Source organism: Rattus norvegicus, chromosome 7, assembly GCF_036323735.1.
Source record: "Rattus norvegicus strain BN/NHsdMcwi chromosome 7, GRCr8, whole genome shotgun sequence".
Classification (NCBI taxonomy): domain Eukaryota; kingdom Metazoa; phylum Chordata; class Mammalia; order Rodentia; family Muridae; genus Rattus; species Rattus norvegicus.
Genome location: NC_086025.1, coordinates 11,783,550 through 11,810,000, shown reverse-complemented (window position 1 = coordinate 11,810,000; position 26,451 = coordinate 11,783,550). Strand labels below are relative to the sequence as shown.

Genomic DNA, 26,451 nt, shown 5'->3' with positions numbered 1-26,451 from the left:
ATTCCACCTGTCCATACTTATGGCTTGTTACTCTTTCTTTCTTTTTTTTAATTGGATTTTTTTAAAATTTACATTTCAGATGCTATTCCCTTTCCTGGTTTCCCAGACATAAGCCCCCATCCCCTCCCCCTTCCCTTCTTTTATAAGGGCGTTCCCCTCCCCATCCCTCCTCCCCTCATTCCCCTACTCTGGGGGTCCAGCCTTGGCAGGACCAAGGGCTTCTCCTTCCATTGGTGCCCAGCAAGGCCATCCTCTGTTACATATGCAGTTGGAGCCATGTGTACTCTTTGGGTAGTGGTTTAGTCCCTAGGAGCTCTGGTTGGTTGGCATTGTTGTTCTTATGGGGTTGCAACCCCTTCAACTCCTTCAATCCTTTCTCTAATTCCTCCAACGGGGGTCCCGTTCTCAGTTCAGTGGTTTGCTGCTATACTCTGTCTTTCTTAAAATTTTAAAAATCAAGCTGGGTCTAATTGCTCACACATTTAATCCCAGTACTTGGGAGGTAGAGACAAGCAGGTCTCTGTATGAATTCAAGGCCAGCATGGTCTACATAGTGAGTTCCAGGCCAGCGGAGGCCACACAGTGAGACCCTGCTTCAAAACAAACAAACAAACAAAACCCCAAACACTATCCTTAATTATTAGTGTGCATGCATGTGGAGGTCAGAGAGCCACCCTGTGGGAGCCTGCTCTCTCCTTTCTTCGGTGGGACCTGGGGCTGTCTGTATGCCCAGCTGTCTGTCCTTCTTCTTATCCACCTGTATGTCTAATTGCTTTTTCTGTGTGTGCCATCTATCTGCCCGTCTTTGTGTCACTTGCTTGTTCATGTCCTTCTTCTGGCCATCCTCAGTCCCATGGATTCTCTGCTTCTGTCTGTCTGTCTTTCTGTCTGTCTGTCTGTCTGTCCTATCTCCTGCCTCATCCCTCACCGGCCCATACATTCTATATTTCCGCATCCTCTTGTGTGTCCCTGTGTTTGTCTGGAATCCTCTCCTACCATTGTCTCCTTATTAGTCTTTCATTTCATCCTTCCCCTTCCTCATAGTTCTCCAGTCACCTGACCTCTGTTTCCCTCAGATGCCTCAGACCTACTGTTACCTGGGATTGCTCCGCTCACTGCACTCACTGAATTGTTCCTTCCCTAAGAAGTTCCTCCCACTTCCTCCAGGCCTTTGCGTGTTATCAGCATTTCGAACTACTCCTGGGTGACCCCCAGCACTTCCCTGCTTTCTAGTAATTAATTCCAAACAGAACCCATGTGTACGCTTCCGTTTACCATTGATTGTCCTGTAAGTGAGATCCTGTGTGCTTTCCTCATTTGTCTCCTGGGACATCTCTCTCCACCCACAAGGGTTCCAGTTCTTCTGGGGCAAGGATTGGTGGACGGGATCTTGGTACACAGCAGGAGCTCAGTTAACACCTGTTACACTGATACCGTTACACTGATACCGGTTGAGCATCCCCAATCCCAAACCAGAGCCCCTGAATTACGTGGCACATGAGCGTGATACCTCGGTGGAAAATCCCATCCTTTGCCTCGTTGATAAGTTGCAGTCCAAATCCAGACACGGGTTGGGATGTGGTTCAGTGGCAGAGCACCTGCATAGACGAGAGGCCCTGAGTTCGATCCCCGGCATGGAAATAAAACAACCCCCAAAGTCAGGCACACTAAAAATACATAGTTACTTTTGGGTATGTGTATTTTTGTCTTTAGACTTGGGCCCCATCCCTGAGGTGCCTTATATAAATTACGTATAGAGGGTTGGGGGAATGTAGCTCAACTGACAGAATGCTTGCCTAACATCCACAAAGCCCTGGCTCTGGTCCCAAGCATCGCCTAAACTGTGAGAGGTGGTGCAGACTTGTAATCCCGGCTCTCATCAGGTGGAGCAGGAGGATAAGTTCAAGATCACACTCAGCTACATAGTTTTGTTTTATTGGTTTTGCTATGTAGCCCTGGCTGGCCTAGAATTGGCTATTCAGACCAGGCTGGCCCTGAGTTCACAGAGACATCCTTGCCTCTGCCTCTGGAGTACTGAGATTAGAGGTATATTTGGCTAACATAGGGAGTTTGAGGCCAACCTGGGACACATGAGATCTTCTCTTAAAATATTTATATGAAGAGATCTCATTGCATTTACTTGCATATATATTTAAGCATATATGCAAATATTCTAAAACTCTAATTTGAACTCCAAAATAGTTTTTTTTAAAGATTTATTCATTTATTATATATAAGTACACTGTAGCTGTCTTCAGACACACTAGAAGAGGGCATTGGATCTCTTTACAGATGGTTGTGAGCCACCATGTGGTTGCGGGAATTGAACTCAGGACCTCTGGAAGAGTAGTGGGGTGCTCTTAACCACTGAACCATCTCTCCCGCCCTCTGAAATAGTTTTAGTCCCAAGTATTTCGGATTAGGAACACAGAACTGTGGCTATGCTACTGCTACTGCGTTTGCAGAAAGCCTGACATATGCAAGGACACCCCCCCACCCCACCCCATGCAAGCACTGTCCAGTACTGCCCTTCTCTGTGTGTGCATTTAGACGACCAGAGGAATCTCTAACCCTGTGTTCTCTGCCCCCCAGCCCGGTTTATAAGAAGTACTGCGCCGACCACTTTGCAGATGGCCGTTGTGACCAGGGCTGTAACACCGAGGAGTGTGGCTGGGATGGGCTGGACTGTGCCAGTGAGGTCCCGGCCCTTTTGGCCCGGGGGGTTCTGGTCCTCACAGTTCTTCTGCCTCCTGAAGAGTTGCTTCGCTCTAGTGCCGACTTCCTGCAGCGACTCAGCGCTATTCTGCGCACCTCGCTGCGCTTCCGCCTGGATGCACGTGGCCAAGCCATGGTCTTTCCCTACCACCGGCCAAGTCCTGGCTCCGAATCCCGGGTTCGTCGTGAGCTTGGCCCAGAGGTGATCGGGTGAGTGACTGTGGCCCAGAACTGGGTAGAGTGCTTAGGGCACCCATGATCCAGACCTGTTTCACGCTTCTTAGTTGAGAGCGCTCTTGGCCACGCATCTTCCACAGGTTTTTCAGTGTCTGTCGGGTTGGCTTCTTTGCCGTGGGTGGGGTTCATCCTGTGTACACTACAGGGAGCCGACCTGCAATGCTGTAGGTTTTTTTGTTTGTTTGTTTGTTTGTTTGTTTGTTTGTTTTTGTTTTTGTTTTTCGGAGCTGGGGACGGAACCCAGGGCCTTGCGCTTGCTAGGCAAGCGCTCTACCACTGAGCCAAATCCCCATCCCCCCCCTTTTTTTTATCCTTCAAATGCAGGTGACAGAACCTTGTTGCGGTGACAATGAGAAATGCCTCTTAAATATGAATGTGACCCTTGGGAGGGTAGGGGTTACAAAATCGCACCTTGGGGCTAGTGCTACTCAATCAGGAGAGGCAGATTATTTTCAGAGCAGTTAAAGGCATGCGTGCCCTTTAAAAATAATAACTTTAATTAAAAAGTATTTATTATTGCTAGGCAGTGGTGGCGTACACTTCTAGTCTAGCACTTGGGAGGCAGAGGCAGGCAGATCTCTGAGTTCCTAGTCTGGTCCACAGATCTAGTTCTGGGACAGCCAAGGCTACACAGAGAAACCATGTCTTGAAAAATAAAAACAGAGGGCTGGAGAGATGGCTCAGCGGTTAAGAGCACCTAACTGCTCTTCCAGAGGTCATGAGTTCAATTCCCAGCAACCACATGGTGGCTCACAACCATCTGTAATGGGATCTGATGCCCTCTTCTGGTGTGTCTGAAGACAGCTACAGTGTACTCATATATAATAAATGAATAAATCTTAAAAAAAAGAAAAACAAAAGCAACAGCAAGAAGAAAGGATTTATTATTGTCTATGATATGTGTGTGTAGGTCCCCAAGTGCTATGACACTCGTGACACTGCATGCATGTAGAGGTTAGAGGACAACTTTGTGAAGTCAGTTCTCTCTTTTCTTAAGGTTGTCAGGCTTGTGTGATAAGCACTTTGACCCATGAGCCATTTTGCTGTCTTGTTTGTTATTTTCTTCTTGCTGTTTGCTTTGTTTGTGTTTTATAGGCAATGGCCTGAAATTCAATCTGTAGCCCAGGTTGGCTTTGAACTCATGGTTCACCTACCTCAGTCTTCCCAAGTACTAGGGCTATAGCGTCCTATCACACTATCACCCCTGACACTCACTCTCTTTCCTCCCCCCTCTCTTCTTTCCCCTTCCCCCTCATCTCATGGAAGTTGTAGAACTTGCTCATTAGTGACCTGGTAGGGGAACCTGAACTGGGAGAGGCATTTGTTGAGGGTGGACCGGGGCCTGAGGATTGGGCTCTGACAAAGGAAGGAGGGCTGAACTTTAGAGACCCTGTGGCTTGTGGGTTCTGTTTGGATGCAGGCAGAAGTCAAGGAGATGGGTGAGGTGGTGCATGGGCCCTTGGCTAAAGTGGCTTAAGTGATGAGGACACAGGGTGTTAAAGGTGCCATTTGGAGCTTGCTGTTCTTAAAGGGTCTCAAAGTATGGGGAGGCCCTCCAGGAGGTGACTGAGGCCTGAAGATGGGTACAAGACAACTGGGTATCGGAGGTCATTGGAAGGGAAGAAGGGAGAGTCAAGGAAGCAGGAGAGAAGGAAGAAGAAGGTATCTAAGGAATCTTAGAGACCTAAGGATCGAGGGACATTAGGAGATGTGGCTCAGTGGTAGAGGACCTGCCGTGTACATTCAAGGCCCCGATTCGTGTCACTACAAAAAAGAATGGAGGAGAAAAGCAAGACTTTAGAGAAGCTAATACACTGTCCTGGCAAAGGGCTACACCAACACACTTCACTTGGGTGCGTGAAGACATTATTGAATTCACAGCTTTGGGACACTGGCGACCAATAAGACAATGGGAGAGACAGCGGGGCTGGGTACCAGCTGAGAGTTGGGTTCGAGGCAGAGACATGGAGAGTGGAGGTGGAAGTGGCTCTCTGAGGTCGGGTGTCTAGGATGCTGTAGACAAGCGTTGAGCCTTTGGGTCCCTCTGCTCGGTCCCTGCAGCTCTGTAGTGATGCTGGAGATTGACAACCGGCTCTGTCTGAAGTCAGCGGAGAACGACCACTGCTTCCCTGACGCCCAGAGTGCTGCCGACTACCTGGGAGCCTTGTCGGCAGTGGAGCGGCTTGATTTCCCATACCCACTACGGGATGTGCGAGGTGAGGTGTGAAAAGGAGAGGGATGTCAGAGCACGTAGCCTCAGAGCGTGGGTGGATCCTCTAGTGCGGCTGAAGCCCTGTGAGTAAAGCCCCATCTGCTGGCTGAAGCCTGCTCTACGGGGAAGAGCCCCTTAAAATCGGAACCTTACCTGTAGCCCTGCTCCACGGCTGCAGCCCTACCAGCCCTACGTATAGCTGAGTACCGCCCCACCGCCCCAGACTGAAATCCCACTTGCTTCCTCCTGCTCTGCCGCTCGGCCGAAGGCTCACCGGCTGCTTTTATCCTGCAGGAGAGCCCTTGGAGCCTCCAGAGCAGAGCGTGCCACTGCTGCCGCTGCTGGTGGCAGGGGCTGTCTTTCTGCTGGTCATCTTCGTCCTGGGTGTCATGGTTGCCAGGCGCAAGCGAGAGCACAGCACCCTCTGGTTTCCTGAGGGTTTTGCATTACACAAGGACATAGCTGCTGGCCACAAGGGCCGGAGGGAGCCCGTGGGACAAGACGCACTGGGCATGAAGTAAGAACCTCGTCTGCTCTATGTCCCCAGTGACGTGGCCCTTGCAGACTCTGGATCGGACCCACCTGGGTCATATCCCAACCTCCGACCCTAACCTAACTAACTCAGATTCCATCTGGGGCTTCGGTGTTAACCCTCTTGACCTGTGAACCGATGACCCCTGAGCCCTGACCCTTGACTTGATCTCTGACTCGTATCTTCCCCTGAACCAGCCACACCAAATCCATCCCAGTTCATTCCTGCATGACTTTTGTCATCTCAACTTGTCCCTGACCGGGAGGGCTGTGTCTTTGATGACTCCTGAATCACCTCTGGCTTTGACCTACCTGTGCCTTTGACCTCACCTCAGACCTCTGCCTCCACCCGATCCTGAGTTAATTCCCCCGTGAACCCTAGTCTCAAGCCTTCAACTTGACCTAGCCCTCAGTACCTACAACCATATTCCAGTCTCAACCCTTCCCCATGACACCACAACTCCTGACTCCGTATCATGACGTTTCCACCTAGGCTATCCTGTTTGTCATGAGAGCAACTCCTTTTCCATGAGCTTTGATCACTTCCTCTACAAAGTCATGAGAGGACAACGTCCTCTGTCCCCTGCTGGTTGCCCCATCTATCCTCAACTAACCACGTTCCTTTGTGTGTGCCACTCCCGCCTCTGAGTTCACCTTGAGATTCTGGCTGCCTCGGACTTGAGGTGTGGCTCAGAACTTTAAGTGATTGTTGAGCAGATGTGAAGACCAGAGTTTGGATCCCTAGGACCTGTATAAATGCCATAAAATCCTTAAATGCCCAGTGGGCACGGCAGCCTGACTTGGTAGATGGAGTCCTGGTCCCTAGAGCAAGCTGATTAGTGAGTCCTTTCATATCAGTGAGCTCTTGGTTTGATTGAGAGACCCTGCCTCGATGACCAAGACTGAGGAGAGATTGAAGATGATTCCTATTCATCAACCTCATTCCTGTATACCTACATGTACGGCTGGGCACCCAAAACACACACATGTACACACAGATGAAAACATTTTGATTGCCACCTGACATGATTCCTGCAACCTCATCGATATCCTTCTATCCACCATTGGAATCTTTGTCAACAGCCCAGAACCCCTCCTCAATTCCTGACCCCTGACCTGCCTCTATGACCTCTGCTTGAACTGAACCCTCAATCCTCCTCCCAGGCCAGATGTGTCTAGTGCACTTTCTCACGCCTTTTTCTTCCTGTTTTCCCCCAAGGAACATGACCAAGGGTGAGAGTCTGATGGGGGAGGTGGCCACAGACTGGAATGACTCAGAATGCCCAGAGGCCAAGAGACTGAAGGTACTGCCTGCTTCTCTTGATTCTTTCCTTTGGGGTTCCAGGTGGGGACTCCCTGGTCAGCTGGAGAGCCCAAGGAAGTCTCTATTCTCCCTTTTGTCACAGCTCCAGACAATTACTGCATCCGTGTGGCTCTGTTGCCGTGTTAGGAGGAACAGAGATTTGCCATGGGTTCCCTGGGTGGGAGGGAGTCCCCCTCCCCCATCTGGTTCTACGTTACACAGATTCCTGCTCCCAGGTCTACCTAGGGTCACCCTAGAGCAGCCACTTTTTTTTTTTTTTTTTTTTTTGGTTCTTTTTTTTCGGAGCTGGGGACCGAACCCAGGGCCTTGCGCTTCCTAGGTAAGCGCTCTACCACTGAGCTAAATCCTCAGCCCCTAGAGCAGCCACTCTTAACCCGTGGGTTGTGAACCTTTGGGAGGTGGGGCTTGTTGAGCAACCCTTTCACAGGGGTTACCTAAGATCATTGACAAACACTGATTTTTACATTACTATTGATAACAGTTGCAAAATTACAGTTATGAAGCAATGAAAATAATTTTAATACACACCATGAGGAACTGTATTAAAGAGCCGCAGCCTTAAGACGAATGAGAACCATTGCCCCAGAAGGAACACCCCAGCCCACAGAGTGATAGCTTTTTCTGCTTTGTCTAGCGTGCTCAGCCTGAGAGTGTCCGCAGCTACTCTAGGGTTCTAGGAGCCACACCCATTTGGGCTGCGCTCTCCAGTTTCAGATGGCTCAGTCAGTAAAGGAAGAAAGGAAAGCCAGGCGTCCTGTGCTGGTGACGGGGACAGCAAACTCCTGGCTGGTTAGCTAGCCTAGCCCTCTTGGCACGTTCCTACTTGGTGGGACCCTGTCTCACAAAGGAAGATGGATACAGTGCTGGAGAATGGCGGACACACCTTTAACCCAGCACCTGGGAGGCAGAGGCAGGCGGATCTCTGAGTTCGAGGCCAGCCTGGTCTACAGAGCAAGTTCCAGAACAACTAGGGCTACACGGAGAGACCCCGTCTCAAAAAAAAAAAAAAAAAAAAAAAAAAGAAAGAAAAAAGTCTTCCTGCCTCAGCTTTTCCAGTACCTGAGACTGCAGGTTTGGGTCACAGCATCCAGCCTTTAGGGATCTGAAGTCATCAGAGTTGGAGGACTGCATTTAATTTTTAAAAATCTCAAATATTTTACTCTTTTTATTTATTTATATTTATTTTAAAAAATTGGACACTAGAGAGATGACTCAATAATTAAATGCTGGCTGCTCTCCCAGAGGACCTGTGTTTGATTCCCAGCAATCACACAGTGGCTTACAGATGTCTGTAACTCCAGTTCCTATAGATGTCTGATGTCTTCTGGTCTCCCAGGACACCAGGCATGCATGTAATTTAAAACACATTTTTTTCTATTCTTTTTTTTTTTTTTTTTTGGAGCTGGGGACTGAACCCAGGGCCTTGTGCTTGCTAGGCAAGCGCTCTACCACTGAGCCAAATCCCCAACCCCTTAAACACATTTTTAAAAATCGCATTTTATATATTTCATGTACGTGTGGGTACACGTACCACAGTGTGCGATGGTCAGAGGACAGCTTGGAGGAATCAGGTCATCAGACTCGGTGGCAAAGTCATATCTTATTTTGATAATTTAATGAAAAATATCTGTTTTATTTTTTTATTTATTTTATGTACAGCATTCTGCCTGCATATGTGACTGCAGGTCAGAAGAGGGCATCGGAGGATCTCATTACAGATGATTGTGAGCCACCATGTGGTTGCTGGGAATTGAACTCATGACCTCTGGAAGAGCAGTCAGTGTTCTTAACCGCTGAGCCATCTCTCCAGCCCCTGTTTTTTCTTTTAATTTTTTTCTTTTCTTTTCTTTCTTTCTTTCTTTATTTTGAGACAGGGTTTCTCTGTGTAGCCTTGGCTGCCCTGGAACTCACACCGTAGGCAAGGCTGGCCCTGATTTGCCTACTCCTGCCTCTTGGGTGCTGGGATTAAATGCATGCTCCGCCGTCTCTCGGCTAAATAAATTTTGTGTGTATATGTGTACATGTTTGTGTGTGTGGCACGTGTGCCACGGCAGTGTGTGGAGAGCCACATTTAATCTGCAAGTACATTTACCTGCCAAGCTCTCTTCCCAACTTTATTTTGTTTTTGTTTTTGTTATTTTTTGAGACAGGAGGTTGTCCTTGGTCTCCTACATCTGCATACAGCTTCATCACCACCTGTGGGAATGCCCGCCCCTTCCTGGGACTGCCTTCCCCCCCACCAAATGGGAGACAAGAACCTGTATTTGTATCCCTCCAGGTAGAGGAGCCAGGCATGGGGGCCGAGGAGCCCGTGGACTGTCGCCAGTGGACCCAACACCACCTGGTTGCTGCCGATATCCGTGTGGCACCAGCCATGGCACTGACTCCACCTCAGGGAGATGCAGATGCCGATGGCATGGATGTCAACGTACGAGGGCCTGGTGAGTGTCCCTCCCCAGAGAGGCCCTCACTGGTCCTACCTGCGAGTTCACGAGGTCATGTGTGGGGACTCTGGGAGCGTCTGGGCTTCTGTACCTGGTGTGTGTATGAAGCCAGACTTTAGGTTGTAAAACAGATTATAAGCTGGCATGTAACGGAAACATTGAGGATATTTGGATCCTGGACTTCTTCTTTTATGAGATTAAGATTTCCATCTTCTCTCCTCCTCCTCCTCCTCCTCCTCCTCCCCCCCTCCTCCTCCTCTTCCTCTTCCTCCTCCTCCTCCTCTTCTTCTTCCTCCTCCTCCTCCTCCTTCTCTCTCTCTCTCTCTCTCTCTCTCTCTCTCTCTCTCTCTCTCTCTGCTTTTTGTTTTTCAAGACAGGGTTCTCTGTGTAGCCCTGGCTGTCCTGGAACTCACTCTGTAGACCAGGCTGGCCTTGAACTCAGAGATCCACCTACTTCTGCCTCTTGAGTGCTGGGATTAAAGGTGTTTGTCCCCAACCCCCAGCTTTTTCTTCTTTCTTTCCTTCCTTCCCTCCCTCCCTCCTTCCTCTTCTTTTCTCCCCCCGCCCCTCCCCCCACCCCCAAGACAAGGGTTTCTCTGTGTAGCCCTGGCTGTCCTGGAACTTACTCTGTAGACCAGGCTGGCTTCAAACTCCCAGAGGCTTACTCAGCCTCCCGAGTATTGGGATTAAAGGCTTGTTCCAGCACCACCTCTGCCCAGCAGCAGCTCCTCCTCCTCCTCCTCCTCCTCCTCCTCCTCCTCCCCCCCCTCCTCCTCCTCCCCCTCCTCCTCCCCCTCCTCCTCCTCCTCGTTATTCTTTTATACAAGGTTTCACTATATAGCCCTGGCTATCCTGGAACTCATTTTGTAGATCAGGTTGCTAAGTCACAGAGATCCCCCTGCCTCTGGCCGCCAAGTGCTGGAATTAAATATGTATGCCGTCATAACCAGCTGGAATTTATTTAAAAATCACATCTATTTGTGTGCATTAGTGCACTCAGAAGTCAGAAGACATTTTATCGGAGTTGGTTATCTCAAACTGTCTTGGTCTGGGTCCTAGGGATCACGTTCATGCTGTCTGGTTTTTCTGCAGTTCCTTTATCCAGCAAGCTCCTGGATCCTGGATGTTCAATCCCACCCCCCACTCCCCTCCGCCCCACCTCCACTCCCTTCCGCCCCACCCACACTCCCCTCCGTCCCACCCACACTCCCCTCCGCCCCACCCACACTCCCCTCCGCCCCACCCACACTCCCCCTCTGCCCCACCCACACTCCCCCTCTGCCCCACCCACACTCCCCCTCTGCCCCACCCACACTTCCCCTCCACCCCACCCACACTCCCCCTCCGCCCCACTCCAACCTCCTTAGCTTTAACCAAACAGCATGTCAGGAAAATCTCCGAATAATTCTGACAGGGTGGACTAGAACCATACACACACTCTTGGGCCAATCAACGTAGCTAGGGCCTGTAGCATGCAGATAAATCAGTCCTTGTCTGGTCTAAGTAGGCTTGCTACTCCGGACTGTGGGAGCAAGAAAACTAGGGAAAAGGTGGTGCCCTTCCCCTTTACTCTAAGTGCTCTGCTTCCTGGGATTGCTTTTGCAATAAATGATGCTCTTTGTGGGGTGGCTTTGCAGTTGGGAGAATTTACCTCTGTCTCGTGGTGCTCTGTGTCCCAGTCGCATCTAGTACAGTGCCCCTGACATTTGCTCCGGCAAGACCCCTATGCCTGTGACACACTACTGGTCCCTGCAGATGGCTTCACCCCACTTATGCTGGCCTCGTTCTGTGGGGGAGCCCTGGAGCCGATGCCAGCTGAGGAGGATGAGGCCGATGACACGTCAGCCAGCATTATATCAGATCTGATCTGCCAAGGAGCCCAGCTCGGGGCACGAACTGACCGAACTGGCGAGACCGCCCTGCATTTGGCCGCCCGATATGCTCGAGCCGATGCGGCCAAGCGGCTACTGGATGCTGGGGCAGACACCAACGCCCAGGATCATTCTGGCCGCACCCCTCTGCACACCGCAGTGACAGCTGATGCCCAGGGTGTCTTCCAGGTGAGACAGGCCTGTCTCTTCAGACTGCAGAGCTGCTGGGTGGGGATCAGACACGCCTAGATTTGAGCCCTGGTCTGTCTTGCAAAGCTTGGCTGTTTGGAAATAGGAATATCTGGGGCACATTGCCTGTCAGGAATAGGTGGTGTCTCACCTCGATTTCTTTTTTCAGGACAGGGTTTCTCTGTGTAGCCCTGTCTGTTCTGGAACTCACGCCGTAGACCAGGCTGGTCTTGAACTCAGAGAGATCCATTTGCCTCTGCCTCGGAGTGCTGGATTAAAGGTGTCCACTACTAACACCTGGATTTTTTAAAATATCATTAAAATTACATTTATTTGGTGTGTGTGTGTGTGTGTGTGTATGTGTGTATGTGTGTGTATGTGTGCGTGTGTATGTGTGTATGTGTGTGTGTGATGTATGGTTTGTATGTGTGTGTGTGTTATGTTGTATGGTGTGTGTGTGTGTGATGTTGTATGGTTTGTATGTGTGTATGTGTGTGTATGTGTGTGTATGTGTGTATGTGTGTGTGTGATGTATGGTTTATATGTGTGTATGTGTGTCTGTGTGATGTTGTATGGTTTGTATGTGTGTATGTGTGTCTGTGTGATGTTGTATGGTTTTTATGTGTGTGTGTGTGTGTCTGTGTGTGATGTATGGTTTGTGTGTGTGTGTGTGTGTGTGTGTGTGGCATGTGTGCACCTGTGTGTGCACTTGCCCATCATTCAGCTTGCAGAAGCCAGAGGAGGCTGTTGGATGTTCTGCTCCATTGTGCTCCACCTAATCTTTTGAGACAGAACCCATCAGGGAGGCTGGAGTTAGGCTGGTGACCAGCAAGCTCTCTTGATCCTCTTGTCTTCTCCCACACAGCCCTGGGGTTATAGGCACACATGGCCAAGTCTGGCTTTTTACATGGACTTTGGGCTCTGAAGTTAGGTGCTTGTCCCCTGAGCCATCTCCCGGGCCTTCCACACCATACTGTTATTTAAACCCATTTGGAATGAGCATATTTTTAATTTACCATGTGCTTAGCAGGAGCGACACCTCGTTTTAAGTCAGGAAATATCCGTAGCCCGTGGGTTCCAAAGCTGTGGTGTTTGGGGCCCTCAGGGTGCTGTACACGCCTCCCCCTTGGCATAATGTCCTGCCACGGCTCTTCTCGCTGTTGTTAGATTCTCATCAGGAACCGCTCCACTGACCTGGATGCCCGAATGGCAGATGGCTCTACTGCATTGATCCTGGCAGCCCGCCTGGCGGTGGAGGGAATGGTGGAAGAGCTCATCGCCAGCCACGCCGATGTCAATGCAGTGGATGAGCTCGGTAAGTGCTGAGGAGGGGATGGGTAGGGCCTGTGGGTGCTGCTGCCCTCTTAGTGTAAACTCACACGTATGCTGACAGCAAGTGTACGCTTGTGCACACCGGGTTCGCACATGGATGGAACAGGACCCATAAGGTGCCTCCGGTTCAGAAAATATGTAGACTCCCTAACACACACTCCTTTCTTCTCCTTCTTCTTCCCCCTTCCCTTTCTCCACCCTTCTCTTCCTTTTCCCTCTTCTGTCTCCTTGACCCCATTCCCTCCTCCCGCAAGTCTGCCCCGACTTTCACATGTGATTCTCCTCTTCCTCCCCTTCCTCCTGTGCTTCTTTCTAGAGTCCACATATTGAGTTTCTTGATCAGACCTCCTGCCTTTGAGTCTGACTTATGCCATGTACCTTGATGGTCTCCGGGCCCATCAATTCCTTGAAGATGGTTTAATTTGACTCCCCCCACTTTCGAGACAGGCTCTCGCACAAGCTAGGCTTGCCTCCAACTCCCTCTGTGGCCACCGATCTTGAAATCTTGGTCTTCCTGCCTCTGTTTCTAAAATTAGGCATTTGTCACGACTTCCGGCTTGATTTCTTTCCTTGTTTCGGTTGAGTAACACCGCATTGTATGCGGGATTGAGGGGCACCCAGGCTGAGTGGCACTCCATTGTACAAAGTACGGATAGGTGCCTAGACTGACTCCACAGTGTGGCTGCTGTGAATAGCGAGGTGGACGCCACTGTTGGCATGGGTATGGAGATGTCTTCTCTTACTGTGTGCTGACTCAGATCCCCCCAGGAGAGACTCGGGAGCACAGGAGTGCCATAACTGGACCTGCATTTAGTTCTTTTTTTTTTTTTTTTTTTTGATTCTTTTTTTCGGAGCTGGGGACCGAACCCAGGGCCTTGCGCTTCCTAGGTAAGCGCTCTACCACTGAGCTAAATCCCCAGCCCCCTGCATTTAGTTCTTTCGGGGACCCTCCACAGCGTTCTCTATACTAAGCTGCTGTACCAGGTCCTTTATCATCAGCAGGGCATGAGGATCCCTTTCTCGAGCATTTGTATTCCTTCTTTGTCCCTTTTTGGCTGTTTTCGTGATTAAAGCCATTATGGTAGCATCTCAGTATAATTGTTTTTTTGTATGTGTGTGTTTGTTTTGTTTTGTTTGATTGTTTTGAGGCAGGGTTTCTCTCTGTAGCCTTGGCTATCCTAGAACTCACTCTGTAGACCAGGCTGTCTTTGAACTCAGAGATAGCCACTTTCTGCGTGCGAGTCTCTGCCTCCCAAGTGCTGGGATAAAGCCGTGCCACCACCACCCGGGCATCTCAATATAGTTTGGTTTGTATTTGTGTATTTTTTTTTTTTATTTTGTATTTCTTTACGGCTAAAAACGGATAGTAAGGGTCTTCGTCTTGTTTTGTTGTTGTCGATGATGTTGTTTTGTTTAAGACAAGGTCTCACTCTGTAGTCCTCGGTGGCCTGGAACTTGGTCTGTACACTAGGTTGATCTTAAACTTAGAGAGATCCACCATCCTTTGACTCTGAAGTGCTAGGATGAAAATTGTCCAGCTAACTGGCTTATGTATTATGTTATTTGTTCTTTGGGTGTTTAACAGTTTAAGTTCTTTATATATTCTGATTACTGATCCTTCGTTAGATGAATGGCTGGCAATTTACCCCCATTCTGTGAGGAGGACACTATACATTTATGGGGCTTTTCTATGCCCTCGTTCTTGAATAATGACACAGACACTTCTATATTTATTAAAAGCTTCAGGCCCTATGGCTGGGCAGACACTCAGCTATTCTGACCCGTCTATGCTGGCCTTAGACTACTTCCCAGCCATGTGGCCCCTTACGCGCCATTAGAGGCTTACTCTGCCACCTCCTTCTTCACTCGTGTCCCACCTGCAACCCTCTCCTTCAGTCCGGGCACAGAAGTGCCACCTTTTGCTCTCCCGCCCAGGTGTAGGCTGTTCAGCTCTTTATTTAACCAATCAGGAGGTGGCGGAGAACGATGTTTTACAGAATAGCAAGTTACACCAACGTCTGGACTGTAACCAGCTCTCTGGGAACAGAAATCAGCGTATAAATACACAGAGCACGAACATCCCCTACAGGACGCGTCATTATAAAAGCTGTACGCACACGTATTCAAGCACTCCGACTGGCTTCTTAGTGTGCTGCACCCCGAGTCTGTCAAATGTTTCGTTAGAGAAATGGACTCTCCTGCTACCTGCAGGACAGTGGGATAAACTCGCATGCGGTGATCTGTGGGGACAGCTGCCTGGTAGTGGCCTGCTTGTCTTGAGTCTGTCATGAGCAGGGGTCACAACAACCTCGCATCCAAAAGTCTCTCACAGCTGTAGACACTCTGAGACGCATTTGTTTGCCGTACCCTTGGCTCTCAGCTTAATCAGCCCTGACATCGATGGTTGGGGAATTCTTGGTGTCTGTGTTAGATGAAGGTCTGTGCTGTGCACTCCAGGGTGGGGGACAGCATCCCACCAGGAGTATCCCACCTCTCCTGTTACTGAGCAGGGCGGGCTTCTTTCCCAGGTCCTTTGTTCCAACAATAAAAAGGATTTAGAGATGGTCCCAGAAGGAATTATACTAGAGTTTGATAGGAAAGCAAGAGAGCCAGCAAGCTGTCAGTCTCCCTGGAACAGAGAGATGGAGAAGAGGAAGGCAAAGCCATGCCTTTTGAGATGTGGCTGTGGGAGCTGGGGGCAGGGTGAGCTTCAGAGGACAAGCGAGGGCTTAAGACCGGGCTTTATCCAGTATCTGAAGGAAAAGAAATAGAAAAGAAGGGGTTGGGGATTTAGTTCAGTGGTAGAGCGCTTGCCTAGGAAGCGCAAGGCCCTGGGTTCGGTCCCCAGCTCTGAAAAAAAGAACCAAAAAAAAAAAAAAAAGAAATAGAAATGAAAGAAAGAAAAGGGGTGTGTGTGGTTATTTATGTTTATTTTATGTGTAGGGGTGTTTGCATGTCTGTGCACCCCATGCATGTAGTGCTCACACAGGCCAGAAGAGGGCGCCAGATCCTCTTGGACTGGAGTTACAGACAGCTGTGAACTGTTATGTGGGTGCTAGGGGCTGAACCTGGGTCTTCTGGAAGATCATCCAATACTCTTAACCACGGAACTAATTCCCCAGCTCCCCAAATTAGCTCTTAAAAGGTGACAGTTGACTGTAGCACGTCAGGCTTCCACCAGGGATTGGACTAGAATTCAGATTCTCTTTAGGAAGTAGCTTTGGGCCTCAGCAAACTCAGACACCCCCAGCTTTTTACATGGTAATTTGAATTCTACTGAACAGCAAGCTGATGTCTCTCCAGAGTAGCCTTAGTCCTCTAAGACTACAGTAACAGGCAAATGGCGTTGGAGAGGGGGTCATTCCTGGTTGATGTTCGTTCATTTTTTTTTTCTTCTTTTTCTTTTTTCTTTTTTTCGGAGCTGGGGACCGAACTCAGGGCCTTGCGCTTGCTAGGCAAGCGCTCTACCACTGAGCTAAATCCCCAACCCCTGTTCGTTCATTTTTAAAAGGCAGTTATAGAGACCAAAGGTAGAGAAACTCCATCTGACTTAAGGTGAGACTTAGGGCATCTTGTCACTGGTATGTGTAGATGGGCAACATGCCTACAGGGGAAGATGGGATGTGACCTTTTATAGAAGAGGAAATGACTTCTGTAGTCCACAAGGCAAGCTGGGAAGTGTAGTCCTTTAATAGGAAACTAGGTCCAATTCTGAGAGGATATAAAAAATGCTGACAAGATGTTATAGCTTTTTTTTCTTTTTTCTTTTTGGCCGAGGAGAGTCTTTATCAGAGGGGTGAGTTCTGGGTCCAGTCAAGGGGTGATCTCTGGCCATGTTGCACTGTACAGTCTTGACTAGTGACGGATCAGGCGATTGCCTTTCTGCATTCCTGTGAGGAGAGCTGGAAAACAATTACTAGAAGGCTACAAGTGGATGATTTGGTTATAGAGTAGAACTGAGAGGTTTTCTGGGAAGGTTGAGGGAGGAGGAGGAGCAGGAGCCTAGGCAGGAGAGACGAGAGTGGGACAAAGTGGGCAGAGACGGGTCCCAGGGTGACAGTCATTGGTCCCATTGCCAGGACTGCTAACTAAAATGAGCTAGCAGAAGTTGCGGGGAGCTACAGAGCATCAAAGGAAGGGAAGAGGAGGCAATAAGGAGGTTAATGTGAAGGACCGTATCTGGCCTGAGGCGAAAGAGGTGAAGGTGCCTTTTCTACACAGTATCTAAACCGTCCTTTTGCAGATGTGTCAGGAACAAATGGAGCTGTTGTGGGGTGAGAGCCACTGGGAGAGCTTGCGTGGAAATCTTTTGTTTGGGTTCAGTAGGTAAAACATTTAAAAGACAGGGCTAAAACAGTAGAGGATAATGAAGAGGAAGGGGGTGATCCAGGGCAGGCCAGCATGGGAGGAAGTCAGAAGGACTTTCTGTCTGGTCCCTGTGTCTTTAGGCCCCATTTCAAACCGGACAGCATTTGCTGGGGTGGGAAGCAGCACTGTTTGAGGAAGGTGCAGGTCCCGTCCTTAGCAGCAGTCAGAGTTAGTCCCTTCTGATGGTGGGGTACCGGGTCAGTCAAGGATGACCTAGAGGGTGTTATGCTGATCTGAGCTGGTGAGGTAGAGAAGTTGATTGCTGCAAAGAAGGCTTCAGTCCCATTGTTTTAGTTCTGAGTCCTGAAAGCTATGTCCAGAGTGGCAAGAAGAGGGGTGACTTGGATGATTCCTGGTCCATTCGTCCTCCCTTAGACGTCATACAAACTGCTGTTAGGGGTTTGGGGCACTGATCTCTCTGTAACTGCTTTTAAGGCTGACAGAAGTGGGATGAGGGGAGCAGCCGTCAGAGCGCCCCAGAAGAGGTCCATCCAAGGGGTCATGCTAGAGCTTAAGAGTTGGCCAAGACCCAGAGTGTAAGCCACAGGGTAGGTAATAACTAACAGCTTAAAGGAGACTGTTAAGAGGCAAAGTTACAGAAGGAAAACTTGTACATCGAGATTCGCATGAGCTGAATTCAACTGGACAACTGGCTGCACCAGAGCTCCGCGGAAGGATAAGGCCGCTGTAGGTAGCTATTCGTATGCCGTAGAATCCTGCCTGCTGATGTCTGTAGCTCAGCGCTGGTTACTAGAACTTTCTCTGAGGATTGGAAGAAATACTTGTTGGCTCAGTTTGGTTTGGCTGCTACTGGCCACTTGTCGCTGTCGGGCACCTGAAAACTGGCTTGGACAAGTGGAGAGGTCAGTTTTCTTTTAGTTCATCCAATGTTTAAAATATCAGACCAGGGATCGAGCTCAGTCAGTGGAGTAATCCTGCCAGGTTCATTCTCTACCTAATCTAAAATTAGGCGTATTAGTCTCAGGTGCGCCTATAATCCCAGTGCTTAGTGGGAGGCAGGAGGATCAGAAGTTCAGTGAGCTGCATAGTGAGGTACAGGCCAGCCTAGGCTACTCGAGACCTTGTCTTTTTTTTTAACTTAAAAAAAAAAGATTTATTATTTTATGTATATGAGTACACTGTAGCTGTCTTCAGACACCCCAGAAGAGGGCATGGGATCCCATTACAGATGGTTGTGAGCTACCATGTGGTTGCTGGGAATTGAACTCAGGACCTCTGGAAGAGCAGTCAGTGCTCTTAACCACCGAGCCATCTCTCCAGCCCCCAATTGTCTTGATTGTTAACTGACATAGGGGGCTCAGCCCACTGTGGGCGGCACTGTTTCTGGGGCATGCGATCCTGAGCTACGCAGGCAGGTTAGCTGCGGATGGACCTGCAAGCGAGCTGCTGGCACACGCCGTCCTGCGTTGTTTCTGCTGGACTCCGGCTGGGAGGTGAGCTCCTTAGTTGGAGGTGAGGCTGTGGGACCTGCCTTCAAGTTACCAGCTCACTTCACTCGATGATGGGTTGTGATCTAAGAGTGTAAGCCAAATAGATCCCAAGTGCTGGGGTGACAGGTGTGGGCCACCACAACTGGTTTACACCATGCTAGGGATTAACACAGCTTCATGCATGCCAGGCAATCACTCTATCGACCTATCTATGAGCCCCAGCACACGTTCTGAATAGTCTATATTTAAAAAAGCTTTATTATGTAAAATCATGCAAATAAATAGAAGTATCATATATCAAGCTGGAGACGTGGCTCAGTGGTTAAGAGCACTGACTGCTCTTACAGAGGACCTGGGCTCAGTTCCCAGCATATACATAGTGCCTTACAGCTTCCTGTAGCTCCAGCTACAGGAAGGTATGATGCCCCCATCTGGCCTCCTTGGGTACTGCAGTCACATGAACATACCTACACACATGCACATAAATAATAAAAAGTATATAAATATATAAGGCATATATATATATATATATGGCTAGAGAAATGGCTCAGTGGTTAAGAGCACTGACTGCTCTTCCAGAGGTTCTGAGTTCAATTCCCAGGAAGCACATGGTGGCTCACAACCTATAATGGTCCACAATCTATAATGGGATCTGATGCCCTCTTCTGGCATGCAAGCGTACATGCAGATAAGCACTCATACATAAAATAGAAATCTTTAAATACAAAAAACAAACAAACAGACATATGCCTAAATTAATCAGACCCAAAGTCACACAATTCAACAGACATATATGCAGTTAGGATTGGCGTTTGGATGGAAGTCGTGGAACTTCACATTAAAATTTACACTTTCAGCATCGAACATATTTTATGCACTTATTCACCACCAAACCCAAAAGTCCATAGCAGGATCAGAACTAGAGAAACACTTAGGTCTATGTCGCCATTCACACTGTCTGTTGCCTGCATTCAGTCCTTCCTCATCCCACACATTTAGCCTTTCTTGTTGTCTTTTCTGTGTGTCATACTCTACCCATGTGAACATCCGTGGCTTTGGTTTGCAGTTCTCTGGTGGAAAGTGACCGGCTTTTCACCTGTGTATTGGTCATGGGAAGACCTTTGAGGAAACAGCTGTTTGGAATTTATTTTGGTGGTGCAGGAGATCAAATGCAGGTTCTTCCGGATGCTACTCAGTGTTCCATTGCTCAGCTGCACACCTAAGCCCTGAGTTTACCATTTTATCACTGTTATAAGAGTTCTTTGTGGGTTGGGGATTTAGCTCAGTGGTAGAGCGCTTGCCTAGCAAGCGCAAGGCCCTGGGTTCGGTCCCCAGCTCCGAAAAAAAGAAAAAAAAAGAGTTCTTTGTGTCTCATCTTACACACACACACACACACACACACACACACACACACACACACACAAAACATAATATAGTTCCTGTTTTACCTGTACATTTGTTTTACAAAAAATGAACTTGATGAGCCACCCTTATATTGATTATTTATCTGTAAGTATGTTTATGTGAGTGTATCTGTGTGCACGAGTGCCTGGGCACAAGGATGTGTGTATGTGCGTTGGCCCAAGGAGACTTGAGAATGGGGCCATGTGTCCTTCTTTATCTCTCTCTCTTTCTCTGCCTACTTTTGTTTGTTTGTTAGAGATGGTCTCACTCCGACGCCCTGGTTGGTCTGGGACTCGCTCTGTAGACTAGGCTGGCCTCAAACCTATAGAGATCCTCCTACCTCTGTCTCCTGAGTCCTTCAATTACAAGTGTTTGACACCACAGTCAGCCTCTCTGCCTATGCTTTGAGGCAGGGTCTCTCCTTGGATCTAGAGATCACATTTCTCTGCCAGGCTAGAAGTCACTAAGTCCCAGTGACCGTCCTGTGACTCTCCACCCCACGCTGGGGTTCACGGTCACACACAGCACTCAGCTTGTTATTTGAGTGCTGAGATCTGAACTCAGGTCAAGATGATCGTGCAGTACGTGGTCTTATCCACCCAGCCACCTCTCTGCCTCCAATCTTTCCTATTTGAAAGATTCGTTTTTAGCTGGTTATGGTGGCACACACCTTTAATTCCAGCACTCAGAAGGAAGAGGAAGGTCGATCACTGAGTTCGAGGCCAGACTGGTCTACAGAGCGAATACCAGGACCACACAGAGAAACACTGTATCAAAAAAACAACAAAAAAAAATTCTTTGTTAATCTCCCTGTCTCTTTCTCTCAGTGCTTGTTTGTGATATATTTGTATATGAGTGTGTGTATGTCTAGAGGTCAGAAAAGGGCTTCGGATCCCTTGCAGTTGGAGGTACAGGTGTTGGTGAGTCTCTTGACCCAGATTCTTGAGACTGACTGCTCTTCCAGAGAATGTAGGTTCGATTCCAAACACCCACAGGACAGTTCACAACCATGTGCAATCCCAGTGCCAGGGGATCTAATGCTCTTTCTGGCCTCTGTGAACACTAGGTGCACATGCAACGAAACACCCCTACACACACACACACACACACACACACACACACACACACACACACACATGGCTTTAGATATGCACACACAAACTCCAGTTCTCATGATAGAACAGCAAATGCTTTTAGCCACCGAGCCATCTCTCCAGCCTGTAGTCTCTATCTCCTCGATGGTGGCCCTGGAAGAATGAGTGTCAGTTTTAGTGACAAGTAGTTTGTTTTGTTGTTATCGTGTTATCGCTAGAATTCCCTCTTACGTGGGTTTAGGCTTTCCAGTGTGTACCGTAAGCACCTTGGCCCACTGAGCCATCTTGCCAGCCCTTGCTTGTTTGGAATCAGTTTCACATGCATACTCATGCACAGGGCACTCCTTGGCCAGGGAAGTGCTTTAGATATGCACATACTCAGACCTAACCGCAGGGGCCCAGATACCTGCGTGCCTGCCAATGTCCTTCCTGCTGCCAGCCCATTTTTCCTTCCCTTCCCTTCCCTTCCCTTCCCTTCCCTTCCCTTCCCTTCCCTTCCCTTCCCTTCCCTTCCCTTCCCTTCCCTTCTCTTTCCTTTTCTTCTCCTTTGCTTTCTCCCTCCTTCCCTCCCTCCCTCCCTCCCTCCCTCCCTTTCAGATTTATTTATTTTATGTATATAAGTACACTGTAGTTGTCTTCAGACACACCAGAAGAGGGCATCAGATCCCATTACAGATGGTTGTGAGCCACCATGTGGTTGCTGGGAATTGGACTCAGGACCTCTGCAAGAGCAGGCAGTGCTCTTGACCACTGAGCCATCTCTCCAGCCCCTGCCAGGCCATTTTTCTACACATTTCTGCCCGTTCTGTAATGGAGAACCTGACATGAGCCTGACTCTGGTGTTTATCTCCTTACAGGGAAATCGGCCTTACACTGGGCTGCAGCCGTGAACAATGTGGAGGCTACCTTGGCCCTGCTGAAAAATGGAGCCAACAAGGACATGCAGGACAGCAAGGTGAGCCCAGGGGGGCCAGCGGTGCTACAGCCCCTGTATGTGGCACAGCAGGGTCAGGGATGAGCCTTTCGGGGGCATCCATCTTGCGTGCAGTCCGCTTTCGAGAGTGGGATTCTGGCCTGAAGGCAGTGAGAGCAGATCGGAGGACAAACTTTGCAGTAGTTACCCTGGGGACATTGAGCTCAGTGTTCCCACTGTGACTGGGGAAGCAGCAGCATTCGCTTCAGCTGAGCGTCAGTCAGACTAACTCCTCTGTCAAGCACCGAGCAGATCCTCAGGGAAAGGGTGACAGGTGACTGTCAGAACAACTCGCCAAAGGGCTGGGCTTCTCTTTTATTTGTTACAAGTATTAGGTGTAATAAGAGGTCAGAAGACAACTTGTGGAAGTCAGTTCCCTCTTTCTACTGATTAGGTCCTGTTGCTTGAACTCAGGTCATCAATCACCTCAACCTGTGACCCATCTCACTAACCCTTCCTTTCTAAAACAGGAAATATAAACAATATATACATTTATGCATATATTATATATAAATAATTTATACATATTTTATATATGTGAAATATAAAGCTTTCTTTTTTCTTCTTTCTTTTTTCCTTTCTTTCTTTTTTCCTTTCTTTTTTCCTTTCTTTTTTCCTTTCTTTCTTTTTTCCTTTCTTTCTTTCTTTCTTTTTTTCTTTCTTTCTTTCTTTCTTTCTTTCTTTCTTTCTTTCTTTCTTTCTTTCTTCCTTTCTTTCTTTCTGAGACTGGCTTCCTACTCCAAGTTGGCCTTGAACTCACAATTCCCATATTTCTACTACCTAAATGCTGGTATATGCTCTCATGCCTGGCTATTTTTTCTTTTTTTTTTTAAATAAGATCTATTTATTTATTTATAAGTACACTATAGCTGTCTTCAGACGCACCAGACGAGGGCATCAGATCTCATTACAGATGGCTGTGAGCCACCATGGTTGCTGGGAATTGAACTCAGGCCCTCTGGAAGAGCAGTCCGTGCTCTTCTTTTTTTTTTTTTCGGAGCTGGGGACCGAACCCAGGGCCTTGTGCTTGCTAGGCAAGCGCTCTACCACTGAGCTAAATCCCCAACCCCACAGTCAGTGCTCTTAACCGCTGAGCCATCTCTTTTTCTTCATATTTTATTTTTAAATAGTGCATGCATGTAGGTGGGTGCACATAAATTGCAGGTACCCCTAAGGCAAGAAGAGGGTGTCGAATCCCCCTAGGGCTGCAGTTACAGGCAGTTGTGAGCTGTCCATGTGGGTACCAGGGATGGAATGTGGTTACTCACTGTGACACCTTCTCAGTCTTTATTTTGTTTCCTTTTCTTTTTGAGACCAGGTCTTACTGGTTATTTTAGCAGAAGCTGACCTCAAACTCTTGGTGAATCTTCTGCCTCAGCCTACCAAGTACTGAGATTATAGACTCAGGTTCCCCCCCCCTTTCCCTCTCTTCTCCCCCCTCTCCCTCTCCCCCCTCTCCTTCTTCTTCTCCCCCTTTCCCTCTCCCCCTCTCCCTCTTCCCCCCTCCTCTCCCTCTCCCCTTCTCCCTCTCCCCCCTCTTCCTTTCCTCCCTCTCCCCCTCTTCCTCTCCCTTCTCTGCCTCTCCTCCCTCTTCCTCTCCCCTCTCCCCTCTCCCCTCTCCCCCTTCTTCCTTTCCTCCCTCTCCCCCCTCTTCCTCTCCCCCTTCTCCCTCTCCCCCCTCTTCCTTTCCTCCCTCTCCCCCTTCTCCCTCCACCCCTCTCCCCCCTTCTTCTCCCCCCTCTCCCTCTCCCTCTCCCTTTTCCCCTCTTCCCCCTCTCCCTCTTCCCCCTTCCTCTCTCCCTTTATCCCTCCCTCCCTCTCTCCCTCCCTTCCCTTTTTAAAAGACAAGGACTCACTCTGTAGACCAGGCTAGCCTGCAACTAGAATTTACAGAGACCCAATTGCCTTTGTCCCCTGGGTGGTAGGATTAAAGGTGTGCATGACCCCCAGAGTCCCAACACTTGGCTTTTTAGTTTTTTACAACTCGTTGCATCAACATGCAGGGTTTTTATATTTTTATTTTTTTAATTTTTTGATGACTGGCAGTTTTGATGCCCCTTTAAATTTTGTGCCTAAGGTAAGTTCTGGCCAGATGAGCCTACTACAGGGGCATGGTTGCAAGGAGAGCTTATTTCTTCAACAAAGATGGGATCCGAATCCAGGACCATCTATTTTCAGGGTATCAGCTCCTAGTTCTCAGGCTGCCCTAGGGATTAGAGAGCTAGGTGCTGGCCAGAGTGATTGACCTCTGTGGGTTCTGCCCCTCCCTCACCTCAGGAGGAGACTCCACTGTTCTTGGCCGCCCGTGAGGGCAGCTATGAGGCTGCCAAGCTGCTGCTGGATCATTTTGCCAACCGGGAGATCACAGATCACTTGGACAGGCTGCCCCGGGATGTGGCCCAGGAGCGGCTGCACCAGGACATTGTGCGGTTGCTGGACCAGCCCAGTGGCCCCCGAAGTCCCTCTGGTCCCCATGGCTTGGGGCCATTGCTCTGCCCACCAGGAGCCTTCCTTCCTGGCCTCAAAGCGGTGCAGTCTGGGACCAAGAAGAGCAGGAGGCCACCTGGCAAGACTGGGCTGGGGCCCCAGGGAACTCGGGGTCGGGGCAAGAAGCTGACACTGGCCTGTCCAGGCCCTCTGGCAGACAGCTCTGTCACACTGTCACCAGTGGACTCGCTGGACTCACCACGGCCTTTCGGTGGGCCCCCTGCTTCCCCTGGAGGCTTCCCCTTGGAGGGTCCCTATGCCACCACAGCCACCACGGTGTCCTTGGCACAGCTGGGTGCAAGTCGGGCGGGTCCTCTGGGGCGCCAGCCTCCTGGGGGCTGTGTGCTCAGCCTTGGTTTGCTCAACCCTGTGGCTGTTCCCCTTGACTGGGCCCGGCTGCCTCCACCTGCCCCTCCAGGGCCCTCATTCCTGCTGCCCCTGGCTCCGGGATCCCAGCTGCTCAACCCGGCAACCCCAGTTTCTCCCCATGAGCGGCCCCCACCCTACCTGGCTGCTCCAGGACATGGAGAGGAATACCCTGCAGCAGGGACCCACAGCAGCCCCACAAAGGCCCGCTTCCTGCGGGTTCCCAGCGAGCATCCTTATTTGACCCCATCTCCTGAGTCCCCAGAGCACTGGGCCAGCCCGTCCCCTCCCTCCCTCTCAGACTGGTCCGACTCAACGCCTAGTCCAGCAACTGCTACCAGTGCCACAGCCGCTGGAGCCCTGCCTGCTCAACCACACCCCATATCTGTTCCCTCCCTCCCTCAGTCCCAGACTCAGCTGGGGCCCCAGCCAGAAGTAACCCCCAAGAGGCAGGTGATGGCCTAAGTTCTTGGATTTTGGAGGGGCGTTGAAGTGGCACCCCTCCCTGGCTTCTCTCTCCCCCCCTTTTAATCTCGCTCTCATCCCTTTATCTCTGTACCAGCTTTCCTGAACCTCTCTGTCTTGAAGTGTGACAGAGTTGGTCACCAGCCCAGACCCCCAGTCTTCCTTTATTTATAATGGGTAGGGGCTGACCTCCCACCACCTCGGCCCTCTAAGGGGTCTGGGACCTCCTCTCGATCCCTCTTCCGGCTTCCACTTCCTTTTTTCCCCTCGCTTCTCATTTTCTCACACTCTGACATGAGTGAGTTATTATTTTTTTTCTTTTTTACATTTTGTATAGAGACAAATTCATTTAAACAAACTTATTATTATTATTATTTTTTACAAAATATATATATGGAGTTGCTCCCTTCCCCACCCCTGCAAATCCCTCCAGCGCCCCCGTGGGGCTGAGTCTGTGGGCCCGTTTGGCCAATCCGGACTCTGTGTACCGAGTACATAGATATGACTAGGGTTCCGGCGTACTGAGTACGTGGCCCCGGTGCGTACCAAGTAGCCAGCCTTGGGCACACCCTCCCCTGGGGTCAGGGGACACTTGGGAGCCTCCCCCGCCTCCCCATCCTCCTTCCTCACTTCACTGCATTCCAGACAAGACTTGTAGACTCATTGGGAAAGGGGTCTTTCCTGCCCAAAGCCTCCACTGCAGGCCCACCTCCCAGAGCCTGGCTCGCCTTTTAGGGCCTGGGTGGGGCACGTCAGGGGAGTTGTATTTTGTATGCATTCCACTTCTAATTGTAAATACAGGGCTGAAAGTGGGAGTGGCGCTCCCTCTTCCTGTTATCCCCTTGGCTCAGCCTCACTGCCTGATAGAAATGTTTCTAATATGGCACCTGGTCACAGTCCATTGTAGCTGAACTCCCAGGTCCTGCACTGTACAACCCTCACCTTCCCAGTTCCCTTACCACCTAATAAAGGAATAGTTAATACCCAA

The 26,451-nt window shown here is 49.5% G+C and overlaps 1 protein-coding gene across 2 annotated transcripts in view; it reads left to right on the top strand.

Annotated features, from left to right (window-relative positions):
• Window positions 1-26,451, top strand: part of Notch3 (notch receptor 3) — a 51,036-nt gene extending 24,585 nt beyond the window's left edge. The window contains exons 25-33 of one of the 2 annotated variants that reach the window (XM_039079793.1): window positions 2,593-2,925; window positions 5,014-5,168; window positions 5,459-5,681; window positions 6,915-6,999; window positions 9,298-9,460; window positions 11,219-11,523; window positions 12,691-12,838; window positions 22,030-22,127; window positions 24,423-26,451. In XM_039079793.1, coding sequence (XP_038935721.1) covers window positions 2,593-2,925; window positions 5,014-5,168; window positions 5,459-5,681; window positions 6,915-6,999; window positions 9,298-9,460; window positions 11,219-11,523; window positions 12,691-12,838; window positions 22,030-22,127; window positions 24,423-25,463 — 2,551 coding nt within the window. In that variant the 3' untranslated portion in view covers window positions 25,464-26,451. The remainder of the gene's footprint in view (window positions 1-2,592; window positions 2,926-5,013; window positions 5,169-5,458; window positions 5,682-6,914; window positions 7,000-9,297; window positions 9,461-11,218; window positions 11,524-12,690; window positions 12,839-22,029; window positions 22,128-24,422) is intronic. The other variant, NM_020087.3, reaches the window with a different exon arrangement.